Source organism: Medicago sativa, chromosome 2, assembly GCF_051527215.1.
Source record: "Medicago sativa cultivar Bolivia chromosome 2, Bolivia_mono, whole genome shotgun sequence".
Taxonomy (NCBI): Eukaryota; Viridiplantae; Streptophyta; class Magnoliopsida; order Fabales; family Fabaceae; genus Medicago; species Medicago sativa.
The window spans coordinates 54,260,517-54,283,268 of record NC_140750.1 but is presented as its reverse complement, the minus strand read 5'-3'; the positions used below and the strand labels follow the sequence as shown (position 1 = coordinate 54,283,268).

Genomic DNA, 22,752 nt, shown 5'->3' with positions numbered 1-22,752 from the left:
TGATTGTTGCCGTTGTATGAAGAATGATGATGATAAGTGTGAGATGAATGCATATACTTGTGATAATTGGAATTGTTTTGTGAATGTGTATATGGAAGTTAATTGCTCATGTTGATTAGTGAAGAATTGAATTGATTTATGTCAAATTGTTTATGTATTGATTATGATTGATGTGAAGCTAACCTCCAGTGATTTTGACCGCCTACCTGTCTGTATGGATGGGTAGACGCTGTGCAGGAGTAGTTCGCTTTTGGTGAGTGCTTGGATAGCGGGAGCTAATCTCCGTTATCGTTTTGGAGTCGTAGGTTTAGGCTCTGATTAGGTTGTCGGTGTCTATATGCTGTTGTTGGATTTTATTTTATTTTTGGGACTTGGATTTTAGGTTGTCGAGACTTGGAGGATTTTATGATGATGTTTTTTGATATCATGGCATGTAAACTTTGGAGACATATGATTTTATCCGCTGCGACTGTTGAGATATATTTTATACATGCATGTTATTATTATGGATTTAGTTGAAGACGTAGCGTCTATTTCTTGAATATATTCTTTATTCGCGTGTTTTATCGCTTTAATAGAAATAGGGCGTTACAGTTGTGGCCTTTTAGGATTTTATGCTCCATGTCCTTCCACAGGTGCTTCAGGGTCGACAGACAGTAGCGGTTCAGTAGTGGAGGAGTCAGAAGGGGTACATTACTTGGTTATACAATATATCTCATCCTATTATGAGCGACCCTGCGTCAGTTGCTAAGTACACAACTCTATTGGTCGATATGGCAAGGTAATATGCTCTAGAGGGGGAGGGGGTGAGTAGCGTTTAAATTTTTTATCGAGTTTGTAGCGAAAACTATTTGAAGAAAAGCGATTTACGACTTGTTCGATTTATGCAAGGTTCAATGGTGATGACAAACTTATTAAGATTATGCACAAATGATAAGATTAACCTTGAATTGAGAGATTCTAAGTAATCTTAAGACAATCTAATATTAATAAAATTCACAGAAGTTAAAAAAAAAGTACAATCTCAAACCAAACCTAAAAGTAATTAATCAATTATACTAAAGAACACAATTGTCTAAGTGTTTGATAAATTGACAATGAATTTGAAACTAAGTGTGATCTAAAGAAAAGTGAGGCAAAGCCAATTCAAAGAACAAATTCAAGTTTACTGGTTTAAAACTAAATCACACTCAATCTCTACACTAGCAATTTATCAAGCAGTCAAATACACAAATAATCAAAATTAAAGAGGATAGAGAAGAGAAAAGACAACGAGATTTATAGTAGTTCGCCCATTCTTCCTCGCTTCGGGCTATGACTACTCTTCTCGATGGAAAACTTCTCCACCGAGGACTTCCACTAGAATGATAATGTTTTATTACAAGAATTCCGTGAAACTACCCTAGTTCTTCAATTCTTATGCAATCACTCTCCCAATCTTCAAATAACCTTTGAAATTGATGTTTCTTGATGTCTTCGAATCTTCAATCACCCATGCAACCCTTAAAGTCCTTCACTCGACCTCTTTGATGCTTCGTCCAACAATTAGATACCCTTGAACACATGAACTCTAGAAAGAACCCCCAATACCCTTGGAGATGGAATGGGATTATTCACTTCACTTTAGAACCTTGATTACCCAATCGATTTTCTTGAATGAACCAACTTACAATTCCAATAGCACCCTAGAAATCTATGACTCAAAGATCAAAGTGATTCTAAGAAAAGATATTTAATCTTGAAGAATGTATGAACAATGAGGTTTGTAGACTCAAGAGATAATAAATGCAAATGATTAAATATTTTGGGTGTTATGAGGGAGTGACTATATATAGAAATGGGTGGCAAGTGCAAAATTTCGGCCAAAAACAACATAGTGAATTGATTCACTAAATGTCAGAATCGATTCAGATAGCTAAATGACAAGCCAGATGAACTATGAAGATGCTATGAAGATTGATACGTATCAGACCATATTTGAATCGATTCAGGAAGCCCATGATGAAGATTGAAACGATTCAAACTATTTTGAATCGATTCAACACAAGTCAGAAAGTTTCCATGATACGATTCAAACAATTTTAAACCGATTCAGAGATGATAAGATTCAAAACTTCATGAAATGATTCACCCCAAGTCAGAGACTTCTGGTGATACGATTTAAGCCAAACTAAATCGATTCAAATGTGCAGAAAAACAATTTTGAACAACAAAAAATGAAGTTTCTTCAGACACAAGGAATGTAGTACACAAAAGAATCATAGAGCATGATGAGCCATAGTTTTGCTAGGTGCTTTAACACAGTCTATGCTATAATACCAAAATAAAGACAACATCTAAGAATTCCTAACAACATCAAAACATCAACAAAACATAACCTAAGGCAATGTAAGCTTAAAACTCCTGTCCCTCCTTATGGGGTGCTTATTGTTCAGCAACAGTATGCCAGATAGGTTCCCGACCCACTCCAGATTATTGGGAACATCCGAGCCAAGTGGAGAGTGCATTGGAGTATCTTGAGCAACATTCATACTTTACCGGTGCATTGTTGTGCATCCAACAAGATTATCGCATGTTGCAGGAGGGACCAGTTCCCCGGATGAGGACTAGGAGCAATAGTCCAAAGAGTAGGGTCTTATTCTAATGTTTTTATGACATTTGTATATTTTTAGATGTTTTATTGACATTTCGAAGGATTTTGATGTAATATATTTACACTTACGCCTTTGAGTATTTTTATGACATTTTCTTTTGTTTTTTGGTTTAATTTTGTGTATCTTAAGTTTGATTGAATGAATGTATGTATGCATGATTTATTGGATGAATAGATAAATACAGGGATGAAAATAAACGAATGAAGGTATGAAAGTATGAATGAATGAAGGAAAATAGGAAAAAAGCCAATTATGTTGTTATGTCAAATGACACAGGAATAACGTGAGTTAACTCACGTTGGTCTATAACCTACGTGACTTAATTCACATTGAGCTATAACCTACGTGACGTCATGTTGATATATAGCGAACGTGACTTAAGTCACGTTGATGTTATTTTGGTCAGTTCACGTGGGAGCGAGCAATTTTCCAATGTTAAAAGCCTATTTATCGAAAGACACCATACCTACAAGGCCACGAAAAGGCTTTAAGCTTCATACTTTTCAATCCATTATTTATACAATTGTTAATCATTTTAGACTTTTTTTTTTTGGATTATCCCCATCTAGATCGTGTAAGGTCAAATGAGAAATAAAATATAACACATTGATATTTTTAAAAATGTAATGACCTCCAATCATCATAAAAAAAAAATTAAGTGAGTCTTTACTAAATTCAAGTGATCATTAGAGATAAATATGACAAATAGTTATACCTAAGAGACATTTAATAAAAATATCTATTATATGTTGGTTCCTTGCAACACTCTAAGTGATAAAAACAATTTAATAGAAATTAAGAAAATATATAAAGTGATTGAATCATGGGTTGTTTGTTACTTACAAATTAACCAAATAAAATATGGGTGGAATTATAAAAATTGTGTATGCTTTTGTCATCTTTGTTTCCCTAATTCTTATGGTAACTAGTAACGTTCACAGTAAGTCCTTTTTCTCACATACTTCAATGTTTCTTCTTTATCACATATATACTAGCGAAAACATAAACATTAATGCATACAGTTTTCCACATTTTTTATTGTATTCCGATATATTTACTTTATCATATATTTTTATTTATTTTTTTATTTATGTTTTATAATATTTACGTCATCTAAATTTGGAAATAATGTAATAAAAAGAAGTTCAAATAAAATAGGTAGATTAGTTTTCAAAATATCTATAGTTATGGTGTTGATTTGAATTTAATTTAATTTTGAAAAAGAATAAAAATAATTGAGTTGCTAAGGATATATATGTCCAAGAAAAGGTCTGATCAAAAAGTAGTCAAACATTAATTAACTCTGGATTTAACTTTATATAATGGTATAAATAAAGTATTTTATCCCCTTATATTAACATTCATATATTCTTGTTTGACATACAGGTTTGCTCCCCTGCGGAACTGATGATGATTGTGCAAATGATCCATGTATCCATCCCGAATATCCACATTGTCATATGGAACAATGTCATTGCGTTTAAGCATGAAAAATAAGTTAAAATAAATTCCATGTTACTTCTAATTAGTTTATAATTTATCATGGACATCACAATGTTTTTCCAAATTATAAAATTTCTTGCATTTTAATTTATGCTTCTGTGACCTTTCTTATTTGAAAAGATTATGCTTCTGTGATCCTCGTGAGTTTAGCTCAGTTGGTTGGGACAATGCATAAAATATGTAAGGTCCAGATTCAAATCCCGGCCACTACCAAAAAAGATTATGCTTTTGTGACCTTGTTCTCAAAAGCGTGTTCTCAAAAGCGTGATACAACTATATTATAATACAAGTATTTTTTCTTTTGAAAGAATTATTATGCGAGTATTGTTAGCTTTGTTCGCTCGTAGTAGATATCAATAACACCAACTTCATTGAATAATTTTAATTAGTTAATTTAATGAATAAAGATAAAATTTGATTTTGTATAATAATAACGTATTGTTCTTTCAATTTTAGAGTAAGAGTTGTGAAAGATATAAAATAAATAAGGGTCCTGCTAACCGGTGCCCCTGGGGCACTGGTTAAGCATACCATAAAAGGGAATTATTACCATAAAAGGAAACAGTTTTTGACTTTATTATAAATTAATTATACAATTTCAATGCATTAACTACTATATAATTTCTTTTTTCATATCCTTAACCAGTGCCCCGGGGGTACCGGTTAGCATTTGCCATAAATAAATAACAATATAAATTTTAAATGAAATCATTAAAATTAAATACAATGAATTATTGTAAACAAATTTATGGTTATATTGGTATGCTTGGACTAAGTACACATAAGGGAAAATCCATTCCATTTTAAATAGTAATAATTGGGTTTGAGTCATGTATTTTGTATCTACCTAATTAAAGAATAAGTACTATACCAGTTGATTTTTTATTTTTATTTTACGCTAAATGCTAGTTATAGTGAGAGATGAGAGATTTCTACCCGAAAGCTTCACGATAATATTTCTCAATATTTTCTCCTAATTTATAGCACCACCTTCCTTGTTTTGTGGCCAGACACAATCATGATTGGTTAATTGCTATTCTTGATACCACCGAAATAATTCTCTCTAGATAAATAACAATGCTCTTATTTTACTTAAATTGTGAACTCTGATTAGTCTGTAGTTGGGTATTTCCACACAACGTTTTTATCTAAAAGATATTCAAGAGACAATAATATAATCATAAATTACAGATTCATAATTAACTAGTTGACATGTAAAAGACCATTGTTTAATTTGTTGCTTGTTTTGGCACATTGTAAACTCTTATTTGTATGTAGTTAGGTTCTTGAAATACATTATGGTGCATGGCTAGGTGCAATGTGTTGTCCCATGTGCCACAAACATCTTCAAGATTTTATTATGTTCATCCTAAATTGATGTCCTTCTTATGTCCTTCAAAATTCATTACGTGATTTTAGTAATCCTCTGTAGCCTTTAGAATGTAAATCCATTTGTCATAATCAACATGTCAGTCTAACAACCAAGAAAGAACTACATAAAATTACAAGAACTTGTCTGGTTGGGAAGATTTAATAATGAAAACAAGCAAAATGACTAAATAACTCCAAAACTTGATTTTCTTCACTTCTGACTCAAAAAAATAAATAAAATCTTACATGATTAAAACTAAATTGAAAACTATTTAAAAGTGACTCTAAAAAAAAGTAAGTATTAAAGAATTAGCACAACCCAAAATTAATATATTGCTTGTCCACGAGAAATAATGCCTTCATTAAATGCAACTTGAACATCAACACTAGACTAGAAAACATAAAATAAAGAGAAATGATATTTGTACAACCAATTTATGACAATTTTTGAACAATTTTCTCTCTCATACTCATATGATGTTGTTATCTTCTCTCTTCCTTTTTCTCTTTCCATTATTTTTAACCAATAAAAAGAGAGAAAGACAAGGTTGTCACAAAAGTTGTTATTAAATGGATGTACATATATCATTGCTCTAAAATACTCCCTCTGTTCCTCTATATGTGTCGTTTTAGCTCAACTCACTATAACCAAGGCAAAGGTCAAACAATCTTTTGTTTCCTTATTTACCCTTATTTAATCCATAACAACAACACATGTATTTATTGACTTGCAGTTTATGCAGCCCATGTTATTCACTTTGAAAGCCTAAACGCCATGGAACAGAACAATAATATTAAGCCAATTTTTTTTTGTCAAAAACAAACTTTTTGTTTTGTTAATATCGAGCCAGTCTTAAGCCAATAGTTCTCTAGAAAGCATCTGTGGCCTTTGTAAAACGGATCGGAATGGCACTGGAATTCATGAATTAATTTAGCCTAGCATAATGGAGTATACAATTAATGTGTAGGTAGTAGTAATTGAGAGGTTAGGGGTATATTTGACTAATTGTATCCACAAAGTGTTAAAGTGACAGATAAATAGGAACAAATTTTTTTTGTAAATGTGACAGTTTAAAAGGAACGGAGGGAGTAAACAACATCATCTCATAAACTAATGCTTATATATCCCTAATCAGACAAAAACATCATAAAAACCATTGATAAGTGTCAAATGAATATTATTTTATGGGTCTTGTTAACCAATACCCCTGAGACACTAGCTAGTTAAGGAAACAAAAAGAAATATTTGCATTGAAAACATTATAGTTTTGCAAGAAACATTATAAAAACCAAAATTATTGCAAATATTATAGTATCAAGATTATATTAGTATTCGTTGCACTTTTTTTTTCAACACAATGTATGTCTAATAGAAGAAGAATGAAAGTTTCAAGCATTTAACTCAAAAGAAGAAAATCAAGGCCATCCTCTACGAGCCAAACACTTGCCCAACAAAGCAAGCCACACATATGCATGGCAATGGGGCGGGGTGGGGACAAGTTTTGCCTTCCCCATCCCCATCCCCTACTCCCATATACTTACTCGTTATCCTACCGATACTCAACGGGGATGAGAAATTGAATCTCATCCCCATCCCCAATGGGTTCGGATATTCCCACCCCATCCCCGTCCCCCATAGTGAATCAATTTTTTTTAATAAAAAAAAAAGTTTTTTTAAAGCTTTAATGGTAATGTTGTAATGCATTATCCAACAATTTGCACTCATTTTAACATTTTCTTACCGAATAATTCGGTTGCTCCTTTAACTATCAATGAAAGTTCTTATATCATGACAATTATCAAACCAAATAACATGGTATATCATTATCAACTCCCTCAACAAAAACAAAAATATGACCTTTCTACATTCGGGTAGGGTTTGGGTATGGGTCCGGGGTGGGTACATATATCCCCGTTACCCGTCCCGTACCCGTATATTGAAATCGGGAAAAACTCAAACCCATACCCAAACCCAGTCAAATCGGGGAAAACCCGTCAAATCGGGGTTGGTTTGGGCGGGTACCCATGGGCACGGGTTTTGTTGCCATGCCTAGTCACACACCAAAGGCTTAAAATGGAAATTCGTCTATCGAAGCACATGGTTTGGATGACGAAGAACATGAACAGAGATGATCACCCATTATCTGTTCTATATCAAGATCTATGGAGGATGATAGGTGAATGTATAATTGAAATAAGAGGAGTTTATAGTTCGATTAAGTGTTTACTTTTCTTTTCACCCATTAAAAGTTTATACATAAATTAGATTTAGTGTTTACTTTTCTTTTCTTTTTATATTTTATTTTTTTTCTTTTATACTTTTCTCTTAAACTTTCATTTTTTATTAGTGGGACAATTCACTCATTAGTGGGACAATTCACTCATTCGTAATATCACTCTTTACTATCAATATACAATATAAAAGATGTCCATCACCAATATGATGAACTAGTACTCAAAATTGCGACTTAAGTCCCAAAACACAAGATTTTGCGACTTTACTTAGCTTATACGACTCAAATCCATAATAGAATCCTATCCAAATTGCACAAAATCGTGAAATCCGTTCAAAATCGCATGATTTTCATGGATTTTGTTTCATGCTTAATGAATTTGACAGAGTTTTGGCACTTGTAAAAATATTGCAGAGTCTTGATCTATCTTCAAGTCTTCGATCCTTTATATATAGGTTGAAAAGAGACGTTGAAGAGTGTCAACGCATAAAGAGTCATTTGAGAAGTTCGATCATTCATCATTGATTTGTTGCTTGATTTGGTTAATGTCATATGAAGGAATGGATTTGAATCCTTTCATATAAGGAATTAACTGTTCCTTTCCAATGGAGACACAACTGTAGCTTCATGTAATGCACATGAAAATGTTTGAGGTAGTGGAGTAGTGGTCGTACATTGTTGTCCTTCTTTGTACATTCACTGAAAGTGACATCCATTGACCTTCTGACATTTCCAGAACCATTGTGCTTGATCTTCAGAACCATTAAGGGGGCGTTTGTTTCGTGGTTACCAAAATTATTTCCAGGATTAACCTTTTCCCAGGAATAAAAGGTGTGGACTTTATTCCAAGGAATTTTCAAAAAATATGTTTGGTTGATAATTTGAATTCCTGGGAATTATTTTTAAAAAATATATATAATTATCAAAATACCCTTGTATCATATTTGGTAAAAGAGACGTGTCTTTGGTTTTCTCTATTACTTCAAATTATTACTATTCATATCAATGAACAATCTAAACCTGTAATTCATCAAAAAGAATCTAAACCAGTATATTTGAGAGTTTTATTTCATACATCAATTCATCTATGTTTTCTTTTATTGATGCAATCAAAATAATATGACTTTTGTAGGAAAAAACAATATGACATTTATTGTTCCAATAAAAGTGCATTGCCTACTAACATCCAATCGAAAAAACAAATATTAAAAGTTGTATGATCTTTTTCCATAGCAAAATCAGTGCAGAGAAGAAATAAATTATGGGTGGCACGTAAATTGCTATATAAAGATAGTGGATATGTAACCAAAGAAAACGTGGGTATATTGCGGTTTTAGGAGGGTAGAAATGGTTTTTCCAAACACAAAGGATGTTAACCGCCGGGAATAAATAAAACCCACCCTTTTTGTTGGGAATAAAAACAATGCAGTATAGTGTAAAAAAATATTGCTGGGAATAATTCATTCCTTGGAATATTTTTGTGTGCATGTCTACCAAACATGGGAATATATAATTCCCATCTTAGATTCCTGGGAATTCAATTTGTAACCATGAAACAAACGCCCCCAAAGCTTGACATCCAATGCTTTTGCTCCTTTGGTCTTCACAGAGTCTGAGGTCCAACTTCTGGTTGATCTTCAGAGCCTGACTTTTTCCAGAGTCTGGGTAGCCTTCAGAGTCTGACTTCTTCTAGATTCTGACTTGCAACTAGCTTCTTTTGAAAAACTTTGCTCTTCAATTTGTTCTTTCGGAACCAATACTTTGATTAAGACATAATAAATTTTACTGCACACTTATATTTTTAATTTATTTTTAATTTAACTTTTAATACCTTGTTATCATCAATGTTAAGTTTCATTGTTTTTTTTGAAGAAGCTAAATTAGCCCAACTAAATTGGCTAAATTGAAGAAGCTAAATTAGCCCAACTAAATTGGTTAATACCTTGTAAACCAATGTTAAGTTTCATTGTTTTTTTTGAAGAAGCTAAATTAGCCCACCTAAATTGGATTGGCACCAGAGAGTATCGAACCTGAGACCTCAAGGAGGAGCACACTTCCAGATCCAAGCCAATACCACTAGGCCAACCCAAGTGGGTTCTTAAGTGGCATTGTTAAAACTCATTTTGTTCTAACTATATATAAACATTATAATAAAATTTAAACGAGATGGTTACTAAATTCAAGTAACCAATTGCGTGAGCTTTACAGATAAAATTAACACAATATTATACCCAAGAGACACTTAATATTAGTATTTTTTATATCATGTCAAAAAATAATAATATTTATTATATGAATGTTTTTTGGAAACTTCGTAAGTTGTACTAACAATTTAATAAATATTAACAAAGGATGGGATGTTCTACTTATAAAGTGATCAAATAATGATTTGCTTGGTACATGTAATCAAAGAGACAAAATATGGCTAAAATCATTAAAATTGTTTATTCTTTGATCATCTTAGTTTCTCTAATTCTTATCGTAAGCAGCCAGAGTAAGTCCTTTTTCTCACACAAGTTAATGTTTCTTCTTTATCATATAAAATATTCTATCTCCTTCTAATAACATTCATTTATTCGTATTTAACATACAGGTCGCCCTTGTATAAATGTGGACGATTGTCCAGATTCTAAGTGTACCTTTCCTGAATATCCCATTTGTTACAGAGGTTTTTGTTATTGCGTGTGAGAATCAAAATTAAATTTAAAATAAATAAATACGTTGTTTATATACGGGTTTCCTAACTTAAACCAACAGAAAATATAAAGGTTTAAGTTAGCAAATGTGTACATTTTTATTTAGACAAAAATATTCACCTACCACTATTATAAACCATTGTAAAACGAGAGTAATTATGTAATTAAAAAAAAATTGTAACTGTTTTTTTCTCTCTCAAAACCGTTGTCTTTTTTTGTTTTGTTTAATGTTCGTAATTGTGACATAAATATATTCAGGGTAGTGTTAACTTGTGTCCTTAGGGCACATGTTAAGAAATCCAAAAAAAGAAATATTCCCTTAAACTTTGTGCATTCAACTCATTAAAACATTGGGTGTGTTTGGTTTGGAAGAGAAGTTGTGAAGAGAGAAACAGGTGAGAGAGAGTATCAGAAGAGAGAAGTATGTGAGAAATAGAGTAGATTTGAGGGGTTGTTTGGTATAAGAGATAGAGAGAAGAAATAGAGAAGAGAGAAGTATTGCCTATTTTGAAAAGTACTACAATGCCCCTATGTTGAATAACATTTTCAACCAAATTAATTTATTATTTTATTTAAATACACTTAATTAATTAATTCGACTACTTATTTTAATTAAATAGAATTTATATCTTTTTATAAAAGAAACATTGGAATATATAAAAAAATAATTGTAAATTCTTTTGTAAGAAAAAAAGAGCATTCATTTCCAAAATAACAAAATACGGGTATATACTATGTATGTAACGTGAAATTCTATAAAGCATGAATACTTATGAAAAACATGACTAACACTGCATTTTTTTAAAATTCACTTTCCTATTTTCTTAAAAAAAAAAAAAAAAATCACTTTAAGCTAAACTAATGGTATTGACAGAAGGGTATAACAGGAAAAACATAAGGGAAAATTACAATAACCTCCCCTAAGGTTTGTTGAAATGTCACTCACACCCCTTCTATTTTTTAAAATGACACTGACCTCCCCTACTTAGTATTACATGTGACAAATACCTCCCTTTTTAGTTAACGGTGTTTAGGTCTGTTACTTAAAACTAACAAATGTAAAATTCCCTTTTTTTCTGCAACTTCTCACACATCTACACACATGTTGATGTAGCTGCTCTGAAATTCCTTATTCTTTTCTGTCATAATTAACATAGCACACTTAGCTATTTAAAAAAAAATTAAGATTTACATATTTGTGTTGAGCAGCACGACAAGAAGCATGGTCATGGATCCCAAAAAAATATGGAACAGAGGATCTAAGCCTTGAGAGAGGAAATTAGAGGATATACGGCCATAAAAAATCGCAAAAATTTCCTCCGCAACTGAATATGTGTTGCCGGAGTTGCCGTCGCAGAAAGTGGCGGCGCAGGAAGTGAGGTTTTGGTTTATGTTTTGGTAAATAGAGATGAACTTGCAAACTGATTTAAATTTATCTGGGAAGAGAGGATGAGGGATAGAAAGAGAAAAATGAAAGAGTTGTTGGAGAAGAAGAATGAGAGAATGGGTTCTATATCATTAGGTGACAATCGTACTCAATTTTTCCTCTCTTCCACCTCATCTCTGAGTGGAAACAATAGTATACTAAAACAAGACACCTCCTCTTCTTTATCTACTTCGCCTTTACCATTTTTCCCATCGATTACGTTTTCACTTCATTTTATTGTCAAACAATTATTATGAGGAAAATATTACAGTCATTAGAGCTTCTGTTCTTTAACGGTGGTTAACAGTGTCAAAGTCAGGGGAGGAGAATGTCAAGTTTTAAAATAGAGGGGATGTGAGTGTCATTTTGATGTACCTCAGGGGAGGTCAATGTAATTTTCCCAAAACATAAATATACTACTGCTCTCTTCCATTTCTTCTCAGTTTTGGGGAGAAAAAATCTTTTGTGGGACCCATATGTTTTTAGTCTCTCTTCCCTGTTTCTCTTCACCACCAAACATGATAACTTCACTATCTCTCTTCAATTTCTCTCTTCCTTCACTCTCTCTTCTCTATTTCTACTCTACCAAACACAGTGTAAAGATTAAATTTAATGCACGCATTCCAATACATTATTTCTACATTTGATTTCTAAACTTGTTCCTTAAGGGCACAAGTTAACATTTTCCTTTATAGAATAATTACTTAATTTAGAATGCTTAGAGAGTATCCGGAAGCAGTCGTTACCAAAACTAGAAACTCATTTGATTTTAGGCACATGGAGTCCCCCTTTATTCCAACCCGGACAAACCCTCTTTTTATGTAAAATAAAAAACTTTTATTTTACATGTAACCTCCTAATTTTCATTATTATTTGCTTTATTTTTTCTTTCAAAAATTATTTCATTAATTTATAGAAATACACAAACACCATAGTCTCTTTCTCCTCACTTCACCCACAACCAAAAATAATCTCTATTTCCCTTCTGAATCTACAATCTCTTCAATAAAACATAATCCGCTTTCATCCTTAATCTACATATTTGTGTAATTTGTTAATCTACATATATCATCCTTAATCTATACGTAATTTGTGTAATTAGAAGAGATGAAGATCCAATGGTTCTAAAGGATATGTAATTTTTTTTTTGAACAATAAAGGATATGTAATTTGTTAATCCAATGTATCTTATCAATATACTAGACCTACACCCGTGCGACACACGGGTTGGGTCTGATGTAATACCTAATACTATGTCGTGATTCACTATTCATGAAAATATTAATGTTGTTGTTTATATTGAACTTATAGTCGGTAAGAAACATAAACAACAAAAAACATTTAAAATCTAAAAGTAGATACAAATTATTACACATTTCTAAAAACTTCTTTGTAAACCACATTTTATGTACCCATATCATTTTCACCATCTTAATTGGTTATCAATATCTTCAAACCTTTTCTTGAGGTCATCTTGAAATTGCAACATATAATTGATCATATGAGAATATTGGTGTTGGGAGATATACTCCGACATGATTAAATGATTGTCCTTGACTTTTATTAATGGTCATTGCAACCTTGATTCTCATTGAAAACTCTTCCTTGACATATGAGTTATGTCTCCTTCTCTTCCACATATCACTTTATCATGATTCAGTTTCTCTCTCTGATTTATTTTTCTTCCCTTTTTTTTTCCTCTTTCTCATCTTTCTTTCTCCATTTCATTTCTTGACCTTTTGTTTTTCTCCCACTCTTCGTCCATTATTTTCCATTTCTACACATCTCCAAATATTTGTTCTTAGAGAGTTAGGATTTGAGGATAATTTTTTTTTATTTCATTGGTTTGCTTCTCATTCATCTTTCTCTTCAATTTAGAGGCACATTATGATATATAAAATATTTTGTTAGTGGGATAATTAGATATATGCATGAATGGGATAACTGATCTCACTGAGCGTTAATATCATACGTCCTTGGTAAAATTAAGTCATTTTTGGTAGAAAAAAATAGCATCTACTAAAATTCTTGTGCATTAAAATTAGAAGACTAAATGAGTTGAATGTTAAATTGATTGGAAGTGGAATGGATATTGAAAAGAAATTAACCTCTGCCTGCACGGGTTTTGTAGAGCTTTGTATATAACAATGAAAGTGACTATATTCTTACTTTTAAAGTTATATTCAGTATTATGTTATCAAACCACCTCAAAAAGCAACAAAAACAAAAGATGGACTACAATAAAAAAGACAAATCAAAAGAACAAATATATACAAAGGTCTGCACCAAAGGTTGTTAAATATATAAAAATGAAAAGGAAAAGAAACTGCTATGTGGTAATCGAAAGAAAAAAATAATAATGAAAAGGAACTGCTATGTGGTAACCGAAAGAAAAAATAAAAATAAAAATGAACTGTTATGTGGTAATTGAAAGAAAAAATAATAATGAAAAGGAACTGCTATAAAAAAAGGAATTGTAACACGTTAATGACTTAAAAAATGAACTTTTCATGTGCTACCTGATTCAATTCCTTGTAGACCTTATTTTTCATAAAAATTAATTAGGCCCGCTAAAAAGGGTGGGGTTATGGTTATTAAGTTCGATTGCATGATGGTGAGAAATGATTTAGGGATTTTGAGATTGAAAGAAATAGGACCCAAGATTTGTGTTGAATGCATAACATTGAAGCAATCACATGTCATCAAATGCTTTGGTGGTAAGAGCTGTGGATTGAAAGCATGAGGTACTTGGTTTGATTCCCAACAGGATTTTTTTTCATAAAAGAAGGGAAAAAATAGGGTTTAGAAAAAAATAGGATTTAGGGTAGAAGACTTAGTAGGATTTATATAAATAGATAGTTTTTTTTTTGAGAGATTATAAATATAGATATATAGATAGCTAACTATTTTTGACCCCATAATGTATAGTAAAGCTTAATTTAAACTAACTTTAGTTTTTCTTTTCGCAAAGTTAAAAAGTCATGCAGGGGAAAATAAGGTAACACGATAAAAAAATGAATTAAAAAAAAATCTCAATCACACTTTGTTATTAAAAAAATTGTATACCAATCATGAAAGAAGTTTCCTCAAAAAAAAAAAAAATATGCAGGAAGTTCATTGACATGCAATTGGTAAGTTAAAAATAACGAAAATTATTTATGGTAACCTTTTAGTTTCTCTCAAAAAATTTGTATACCAAGCATGAAGGAAGTTCCTCAAAAAAAAAAAAAAAAACATGATGGAAGTTCAATAGTAGAAACTCCAGATTAACATGCCTGAACAACCTGAATTTCATCAACAATATCATCAATTTCAAGAACAAGGCTCAACAAGCCATACTTGTCACAGTTCCAATCAAGATTCATCTATTCCTGAAAATCTGCATGACACTAATCAAGAGAACTTAACTACTGGTAATCCTGAGCCAGAACCTTTTTTCTATTATGAGGATTCCCATGTTCAAGATAACTTATTTCATTGCCAGAAAAGTATTATTGGTAAAATTCTGGCTGACAAACCCATCCCATTACCCATCATTCATAGCAGTCTATTAGGAATATGGTGTAATCCAGTGGGGCTCAAAATCAGTGAATTGGAAGGGAAACTATATCAGATCAAAGTTGATAAGGAAGATGGTCTTCAAAGGATCTTGAAAGGGAGTCCTTGGATTATACGTAACTGCTGGTTTGTCATGCACCAATGGGACCGTCAGGTTAACGCCCTATCTTTGGATTTTAGTCATGTTCCCCTATGGATACCATTTTGGGGACTCCCTTTGCATTGCAAATCAATCACTATAGGCAAAGAACTAGGGTCCCAGCTTGGTACCCTCTTAGATGTGGGGATATATGATTTCACTGAAAATGCTAGAATTCTTAAAGTCAAGATATTATTCAACATCAAGCAGCCAATTAGAGCAGAGATGTATATTGGCAATGATGATGATGGTATCAACTGGGTAGATTTCAGATTTGAAAATCTACCTATGTTATGTTTTGTTTGTGGCCTAATTGGACATCAGGGTGACATCTGTAAGAGTGGGATTGTCCTACAGGAAGGTGAAGTTAATCCTAGGGGTGCCTGGTTGAGGACTAGGAGCTATGGATGTAGGGTGATTGAAAGGAAGGAAAAGACTTTTAGCAGAATCCTCTCAAATCTCTGAGTGGGGGTCAATTCAGCCCCATTCCCAAAGAATTGCTAGAAAAGATGGCTCATATGAATCTGAAAAAAGCTGGTTTCAATACTACTACAACTGGGAACAATAATTCATCTGCATATCAGGCCTGTTCACATACTATCCACAAGTCTCAACATCAGCATCATGTGGCAATTACTCACCATCAATCTCATTCACAGCATCAGCAGTATCAGATTACACCTATTAAGGAGGACCAGAAGAATAATAAAAGGAAACTGGTCGCAGGTGTCCAAGAGCTTATATCCAGCAGGGCTGACACTCAGGAGGATATTATTATGGCAGGCCTTGACAACAAGGCCAGCCAACAAGCATGAAGTATCTGTCCTGGAACTGTAGAGGATTGGGCAACTCCTCTGCAGTTAGAGCTTATAAGAAGCTCATTAGGTCCTTTTGCCCAGACCTGGTTTTTCTTATAGAGACAAAATTACTTCAATCTGATCCTGAAGCTAAGTCCACCCTCACTTGTGGCCCCCTTTCTAATTTTTTCATGGTAGATTGTAATATGCATAATGGACATAGAGCTGGTGGTTTAGCCATCATATGGAATTGTAACGTTCATGTTGATATTCTTCAGTTTAATAAAATGTTCATTGATACTTATATTACTGCTTGTAATTCGCCTTTTTCTTGGTTTTCCACTGGCTTATATGGCTCTCCCTACACTAATAAAAAATACCTTACCTACAATGCTATTAAAGATCTCTATAGTAGCAGATCTAATGCCAATTGGCTTATCTTTGGAGATTTCAATTTAATTTTGAATAGCTCTGAAAAATTTGGGGGAAATGGTTTGGACATAAATCTATCTGCTTGTTTTAATGAAACTCTTAATTATTGTGATCTTATTGACCTTGGATATCAGGGTAACATTTACACTTGGGCCAATAATCAATCTGGCTCTCATCACATTAAAGAAAGGCTTGATAGATTCTGTGCTAACTCCAATTGGATTCAAAGTTTCCCCAGATATAATAATAAGTATCTTCTAAGATATACTTCTGACCATTGCCCTATTTTTCTTGAATTTTATGATGTTAATGAATCCAGGTCAACCTACAATACCCCCAGGCTCAAAAGGTTTGAGCAGTTATGGGCCCAAGATCAAGAGTGTACTCAAATTGTTAAAAACATGTGGAAATCTAGCTCTGATGATAGTATCCACAAATTACAGTTTACTATGGAGTCTTTGTTTGAATGGGGAAAATCAAAATTTGGAGAACTTCCAAAAAGAGATAAAAAAAAACACTCAGAAGTGCCTCACCCAGCTTAAGGATAAAAAACCTGATGAGGACTGTTTACAACTCATTAAAACTAAGGAGAAATATCAAGATGATTTGCTTAGGCAGGAAGAATTATGGTGGGCCCAAAGAGCAAAAGTTCAATGGCTCAAACATGGGGACCTGAACACCAAGTTCTTCCATTATAAGGCCAGCCAAAGAAAGAGAAAGAATTATGTTCATTCCATTACAGATAATCAAGGCATCACTTGGAAGGACAATGAGCATATTTTTTCTGTTTTCAATGACTATTTTCCTAATATCTTTAAAAAATCTGATACTCAATATGCCCCTAAGCTCTTTAAGGTGGTTAAGGATAGAATCTCTAATGATCAGTATGACTACCTTGATAACAATTTTACTAGTCTGGAGGTTCTAGAGGCCATCAGTAACCTTAAGAGCAATTCTGCTCCTGGCCCTGATGGTCTCGCTGCTTTATTTTTCCAAAAATATTGGGATATCATTGGTAGTGATATCCTTTCTTTTGTCCTTAACATTTTAAACAATGGTGCTTCCCCTAGTAAAATTAACCATACTTTTATTAGTCTTATTCCCAAAGTTAACTCTCCCTCCCTCCCATCTGATTTCAGGCCTATAAGTCTTCGCAATGTTATTTTAAAAATTATTACCAAAACCATTGCAAATAGAATCAAAAAGGTTTTGCCATCCATTATTAATGAATTCCAAAGTGCTTTTCTATCTGGTAGGTTGAAAACTGATAACTCGCTTATAGTTTTTGAAACATTTCATTATCTCAACAAAACTAGGAAGAAAAGCAATGGGTTTATAGGAATAAAATTGGACATGACAAAAGCTTATGATAGCCTTGAATGGGATTTCATTGAGAATACTTTGAGAAGTATGGGGTTTCCTATTAAAATTATCCTTCTTATTATGAGCTGTATTAATTCTGTGTTGTTTTCTGTTCTTGTTAACGGGAAACCCTCTGCCCCTTTCCTCCCTCAGAGAGGTTTAAGATAGGGGGACCCTCTCTCACCTTATATTTTTATAATTTGCTCTAAAGTTATTTCTGGTTTAATTTCTAAGGCTCAGGAGGATGGTATCTTACATGGAGTTTCAATAGCAACTAATGTGCCTCCTATCTCTCATCTCCTCTATGCCGTTGACAGCATTCTCTTTTGTAAAGCTAAACCAACAGAGGCTATTGCCATCAAAAGTATTCTTGACATTTACCAGCAAGCATCTGGTCAGAGGGTTAATTTGGACAAATCAGAAATGATTTTCAGTCCAAATATTAATAAAGAAACTAAGAAGGAGTTCCAGGATCACCTTCCCATTAAAATCTCTACCTGCATTTCTAAATATTTGGGCATGCCTACTCATTAAGAAATGATTTAAGGTTTTCTCTAACAAAGGTTCTGCTCCTCAGCCTATTTTGGTTAGAGACCTTATTGATAATGACTCAGCCAATTGGAATACTAACTTGTTGGAGGATAAATTCATTCCTTTAGATAAATATCAGATTGAACAACTTCCCCTTATTAACCTAACCCAACAGGATGAGTTAATGTGGTTGTTTGAGCCAAATGGTCAATACTCTGTCAAGAGTGGGTATAAAGCTCTTCAGCTTTGGAAAGCTCAAACTAACACGAACCCTTCCACTAGTGGTTCAGAGTCATCTGTTTGGAAGAAACTATGGGGGCTACATTCTATTCCTAGACATAAAAACTTTTTATGGAGAATCCTCAATAATTCCCTCCCAGTGAGGAGTGAACTCAGCAATAGAGGGATCAACTGTTGTATATTATGCCCTAGGTGCAACTTAAAGTATGAAACCATTACTCATGTGTTCATGTCTTGCCCTTTGGTTACCAGGACTTGGTTTGGCTCGCAGCTATCCATAAGGATTTTAGATCAACCTATATCTAATTTCAAAGATTGGCTTACGGATTTTATCACTACTCAAACAGAACAAAGCACCATACAAGTAGTAGCTCTCATCTATAGCATATGGCATGCAAGAAATCAGAGTATTTTTGAAGATATTATTATACCTGAACACGCTATCATCAGCAGAGCCCAAAATAGCATCCTAGCTTTCAGAACCGCGAACATGCAACTCCTAGATCTGGTCCCTCAGGCTCGTTGTACCCACCATTCTTCTCCACCAAGCCAGCTTCCCAAATGGATCAAACCAAGCATCGACAGACTAAAAGCCAACTCTGATGCTAACCTTCAAAACTGGGGCATGTGGGGCTTAGGAGCAATAATAAAAAACGAGGATGGTATGGTTATGGTAGCTGCGACTTGGCTCTCCAAGGGTTTCCACTGTGCTTTCACTGCCGAAGCAATTGCACTGCTAAACACAGTGAAGCTTGCTCATGATTGTGGATTTAGAAGGGTAGAGTCGAATCTGATAGTGAAAAGTTGGTGAATCTATTGAAGCACAAAGAGCATACTAACAGATTGTATGTGGGTTTGGTAGTCAGAGAAATACTCTCGCTTTTGTCTCAATTTGATTTCTGTGTCTTTAGACATACCCATAGGCTGGGTAATAAGGTTGCACACTGCCTGGCCCAATTGGCACATTTAGAGCCCAATAGGGTCTGGTTAGAAGAAGTCCCTTATCAGATCCAATCTATGTACTATTTTGAATTGTTCAATTAATAATATCTCTTACATTAAAAAAAAAATAGTAGTAAGTAAGTCACAAGTAACGTAAATTATTAATGATACAGTTTTTTTATCTTTCACTTGAATGCTTTTTTGAGGGGATGAAAAATGGAAAGTTTACTCATTATTTTTATCGAGTCCTTTCATTTGCGACATTTTAGTTCACATACTAGTCGAGATACCCGTGCTACAGCACGGGTAGCGCGGCTTCGCCGCGCTGTACGGCGCGGCTTCGCCGCGCCTATCGACAGGGTACGTTGCAAAAGTAATTACTTTTATTGTTGATAGTGAAAAAATGAGTTGTAGAACAAAAATGCAATATAATTAATTGTAAGAAGTACATAGGAAAATATACCCTTTCTGAAAGTTACAGAATAATTATAACAATAAAAATAGTAGACTTTTAGTATCGTCTAGTTAATCTAAATACAATAATGATGTTATTTGGCATGACAGAGTCACACTTGAATTCTAGAAGAGTCTGAGGAGCAATGCAATTGCATGAGCAAAATCTTATCCATCCACTTCCAATTATAACAATGTAATAAGCAATAAACATTATTTTTAACAGTTCTTAATAATAAAAGGTAATATAGAAACATCATAATGTTTAAGTTACAGGAATAAAATGCAAATACTAAAAGTTATACTAAAATATTAGACAATAATTAGGTTGAAGTACAAATATAAAAGGTCTAGTTAACACTAACATTACATAACTGTTAATTTATTTAATAAAAGCACATAATAAACATATAAGTTTCATTGAATAATAGTTGAAGTAGACCGTGATCCATGGACGGAGAGTTGATAAACATGGTAAAACCAATGACCAGTTTTTGTAGCAAATTTGAATCGGATGACTCCTGGTTGAAAATTATTTGCTTCGCATAATTTGTCCCAACCTACTCCCAATTCAACAGTGAATTTTTTATCGTTACGAAGAAAGACTTTAAACGGTTCAAATTGTCCTTGATCATGGCAGCAAGCAAGCATCTCATACTTATTTTTTTTTAGAAACTCACCAAAATGGTCAGAAATAGTCTGTAAAATAAAAAAATTTAAAGTTAGACATAACATGAAATTATATTTAAAAAATACAAACAAAAAATTAAAGAAATAATGAATATTAATACACCAATATTTTAAATATAAAAAAAAATTATTAAAGGAAATCAGAAATATTAAAAATGTATAGTAAAAATGATATGGCTGATGAACTTAACGATTGTAGGCCTTTTCAAGAGCATATCATTAACCCCTTGATCAAAGAAAAATGTTTCTTTTGGAAGGAGATTGCGACTATGGAATTTCGGCAATGTCTTTGGATCAACAACTTCTCTTAACATGCACATGCCAAAGAGATCTTTGCCATAGAAAGAGAAGACAACTTCAGCATTATCAGGAATTTCGTGGTATTCCTTAATCTCTGCCCAACCATCTGTTATTATTGGAATATATCGGTTTTTGTTGAACTTGAGTTCATAAAATCCTCCTTCTTCGTTTAAAAGTTTCCACGTATTGCTGAGGCAATGCCAATATTTTCCGACAAACCTTTCATCAACCTCAGCATAGTTCTAATTGGGAATAGACAAAAATATAGATGTTATTGTTGATTAAGAATTATGAATGAGGGAAAAATATTATTTTTTTAAGAAGAATGAAGTAATACCTGAAATGCCAATCGAACCACCGAAAAATATTCAACTGGATCAGTTTGAAGCATTGTGATAATTTTTTGTGCATTCATTTTTCTTAGGCAATTTAAGTCGATGAATGAAGTTGATGAATGGTATGATATTGTATTCACTATTATATATATATAGGAAATACAAATATTATTAAATTATATAATTTAATATGTTATAAATTTTGGTAGTTGGTTTGGTAAGAAATCGTGTCTCACCTTGTCACAACATCCTACAAAAAATTTAAGTAAAAATAAGAACATAAATGTAGGTGATTTGCCAATTCAAGTAGCTAGACTGTGCTCTTTTAAACTTGACAGATAGCACATGGTATAAGCACATGGTATTGTGAAATGTATAGTGAATGTGTGCAGAATAGGACAAATTTAAAGCTGCAGGTGTTATATTTGTGTACTTTGTTTGGTGCCACTACAACCATTCACGTGTTCTATATTTTTCCAACTTCCTACAGTTGCTCTCACTAAAAATAAGTCTGCAGTATTGATTAGTAGCCATATTGATTAGTCTTGAAAATATGGTTGTAGTATCAAAAAATGCATAAATGCTAAGTTGAATTATTGACCAAAAGGTATAAATGATTTTGCCAATTGATTTGGCAAGTCATACATTTGGTTGTGTGCATATTTTAGTGGATTAGATTGAATGAGTTGCTTTAGTTGTTCCATATTGAAAAATGAAAAGTTGGTTATAAAGTTTAAGCAAAACGTTTTATTTATAGTAAAAGAAAAAATCAAGTGTGAAGTGTATTTTTTATTTTTTTGAACCAAAAGGGAATTGTGATGTTAGACATGTGTGTTTGTCTTATCTTAAAGTGTGATTGATACCCGTAAGGAAATTGTAATACCAAAATAATATTATGAATATTAGTTTTTAACCTTTTGTGACAGCAATATGACGTGAATTATTGAACAACTTGTGATCACATGCTATTGATTCTATTTTGACATAAGTTAGGAATAAGGTGACAAAATAGTATTGTTTGATTGGATAGCAATTGAAAGTAGAAGTGTATCTTTGTAAGCTTTGTTGAGAGGATCCAGATACAACCAT

At 32.8% G+C, this 22,752-nt stretch overlaps 3 protein-coding genes and 2 long non-coding RNA genes across 5 annotated transcripts; 4 read left to right on the top strand and 1 right to left on the bottom strand.

The window, feature by feature from the left end:
* The first annotated feature begins 3,427 nt into the window (after nt 1–3,427).
* Nucleotides 3,428–4,248, top strand: LOC146948946 (uncharacterized). The gene is made up of 2 exons (XR_015027085.1): nt 3,428–3,594; nt 4,041–4,248. It is a non-coding gene; the product is annotated as an uncharacterized LOC146948946 (long non-coding RNA).
* Nucleotides 4,249–10,115: 5,867 nt separating this feature from the next.
* On the top strand, nt 10,116–10,660 carry LOC146948945 (uncharacterized). Its single transcript, XR_015027084.1, has 2 exons — nt 10,116–10,256; nt 10,356–10,660. It is a non-coding gene; the product is annotated as an uncharacterized LOC146948945 (long non-coding RNA).
* A 4,495-nt stretch (nt 10,661–15,155) lies between these two features.
* On the top strand, nt 15,156–16,046 carry LOC146948944 (uncharacterized). The gene has a single exon (XM_085748457.1). It carries the CDS (start codon nt 15,156–15,158, stop codon nt 16,044–16,046), a length of 891 nt encoding a protein of 296 aa, XP_085604583.1.
* Nucleotides 16,047–16,392: 346 nt separating this feature from the next.
* On the top strand, nt 16,393–19,754 carry LOC146948943 (uncharacterized). Its single transcript, XM_085748456.1, has 4 exons — nt 16,393–17,038; nt 17,130–18,289; nt 18,407–18,574; nt 18,720–19,754. Exons 1-4 carry the CDS (start codon nt 16,393–16,395, stop codon nt 19,752–19,754), a joined length of 3,009 nt encoding a protein of 1,002 aa, XP_085604582.1.
* Nucleotides 19,755–20,617: 863 nt separating this feature from the next.
* On the bottom strand, nt 20,618–21,885 carry LOC146948942 (uncharacterized). Its single transcript, XM_085745078.1, has 3 exons — nt 21,666–21,885; nt 21,220–21,570; nt 20,618–21,037 (listed from the first exon to the last, which is right to left on the bottom strand). Exons 1-3 carry the CDS (start codon nt 21,741–21,743, stop codon nt 20,756–20,758), a joined length of 711 nt encoding a protein of 236 aa, XP_085601204.1. The 5' UTR covers nt 21,744–21,885; the 3' UTR covers nt 20,618–20,755.
* Nucleotides 21,886–22,752: the final 867 nt, after the last annotated feature.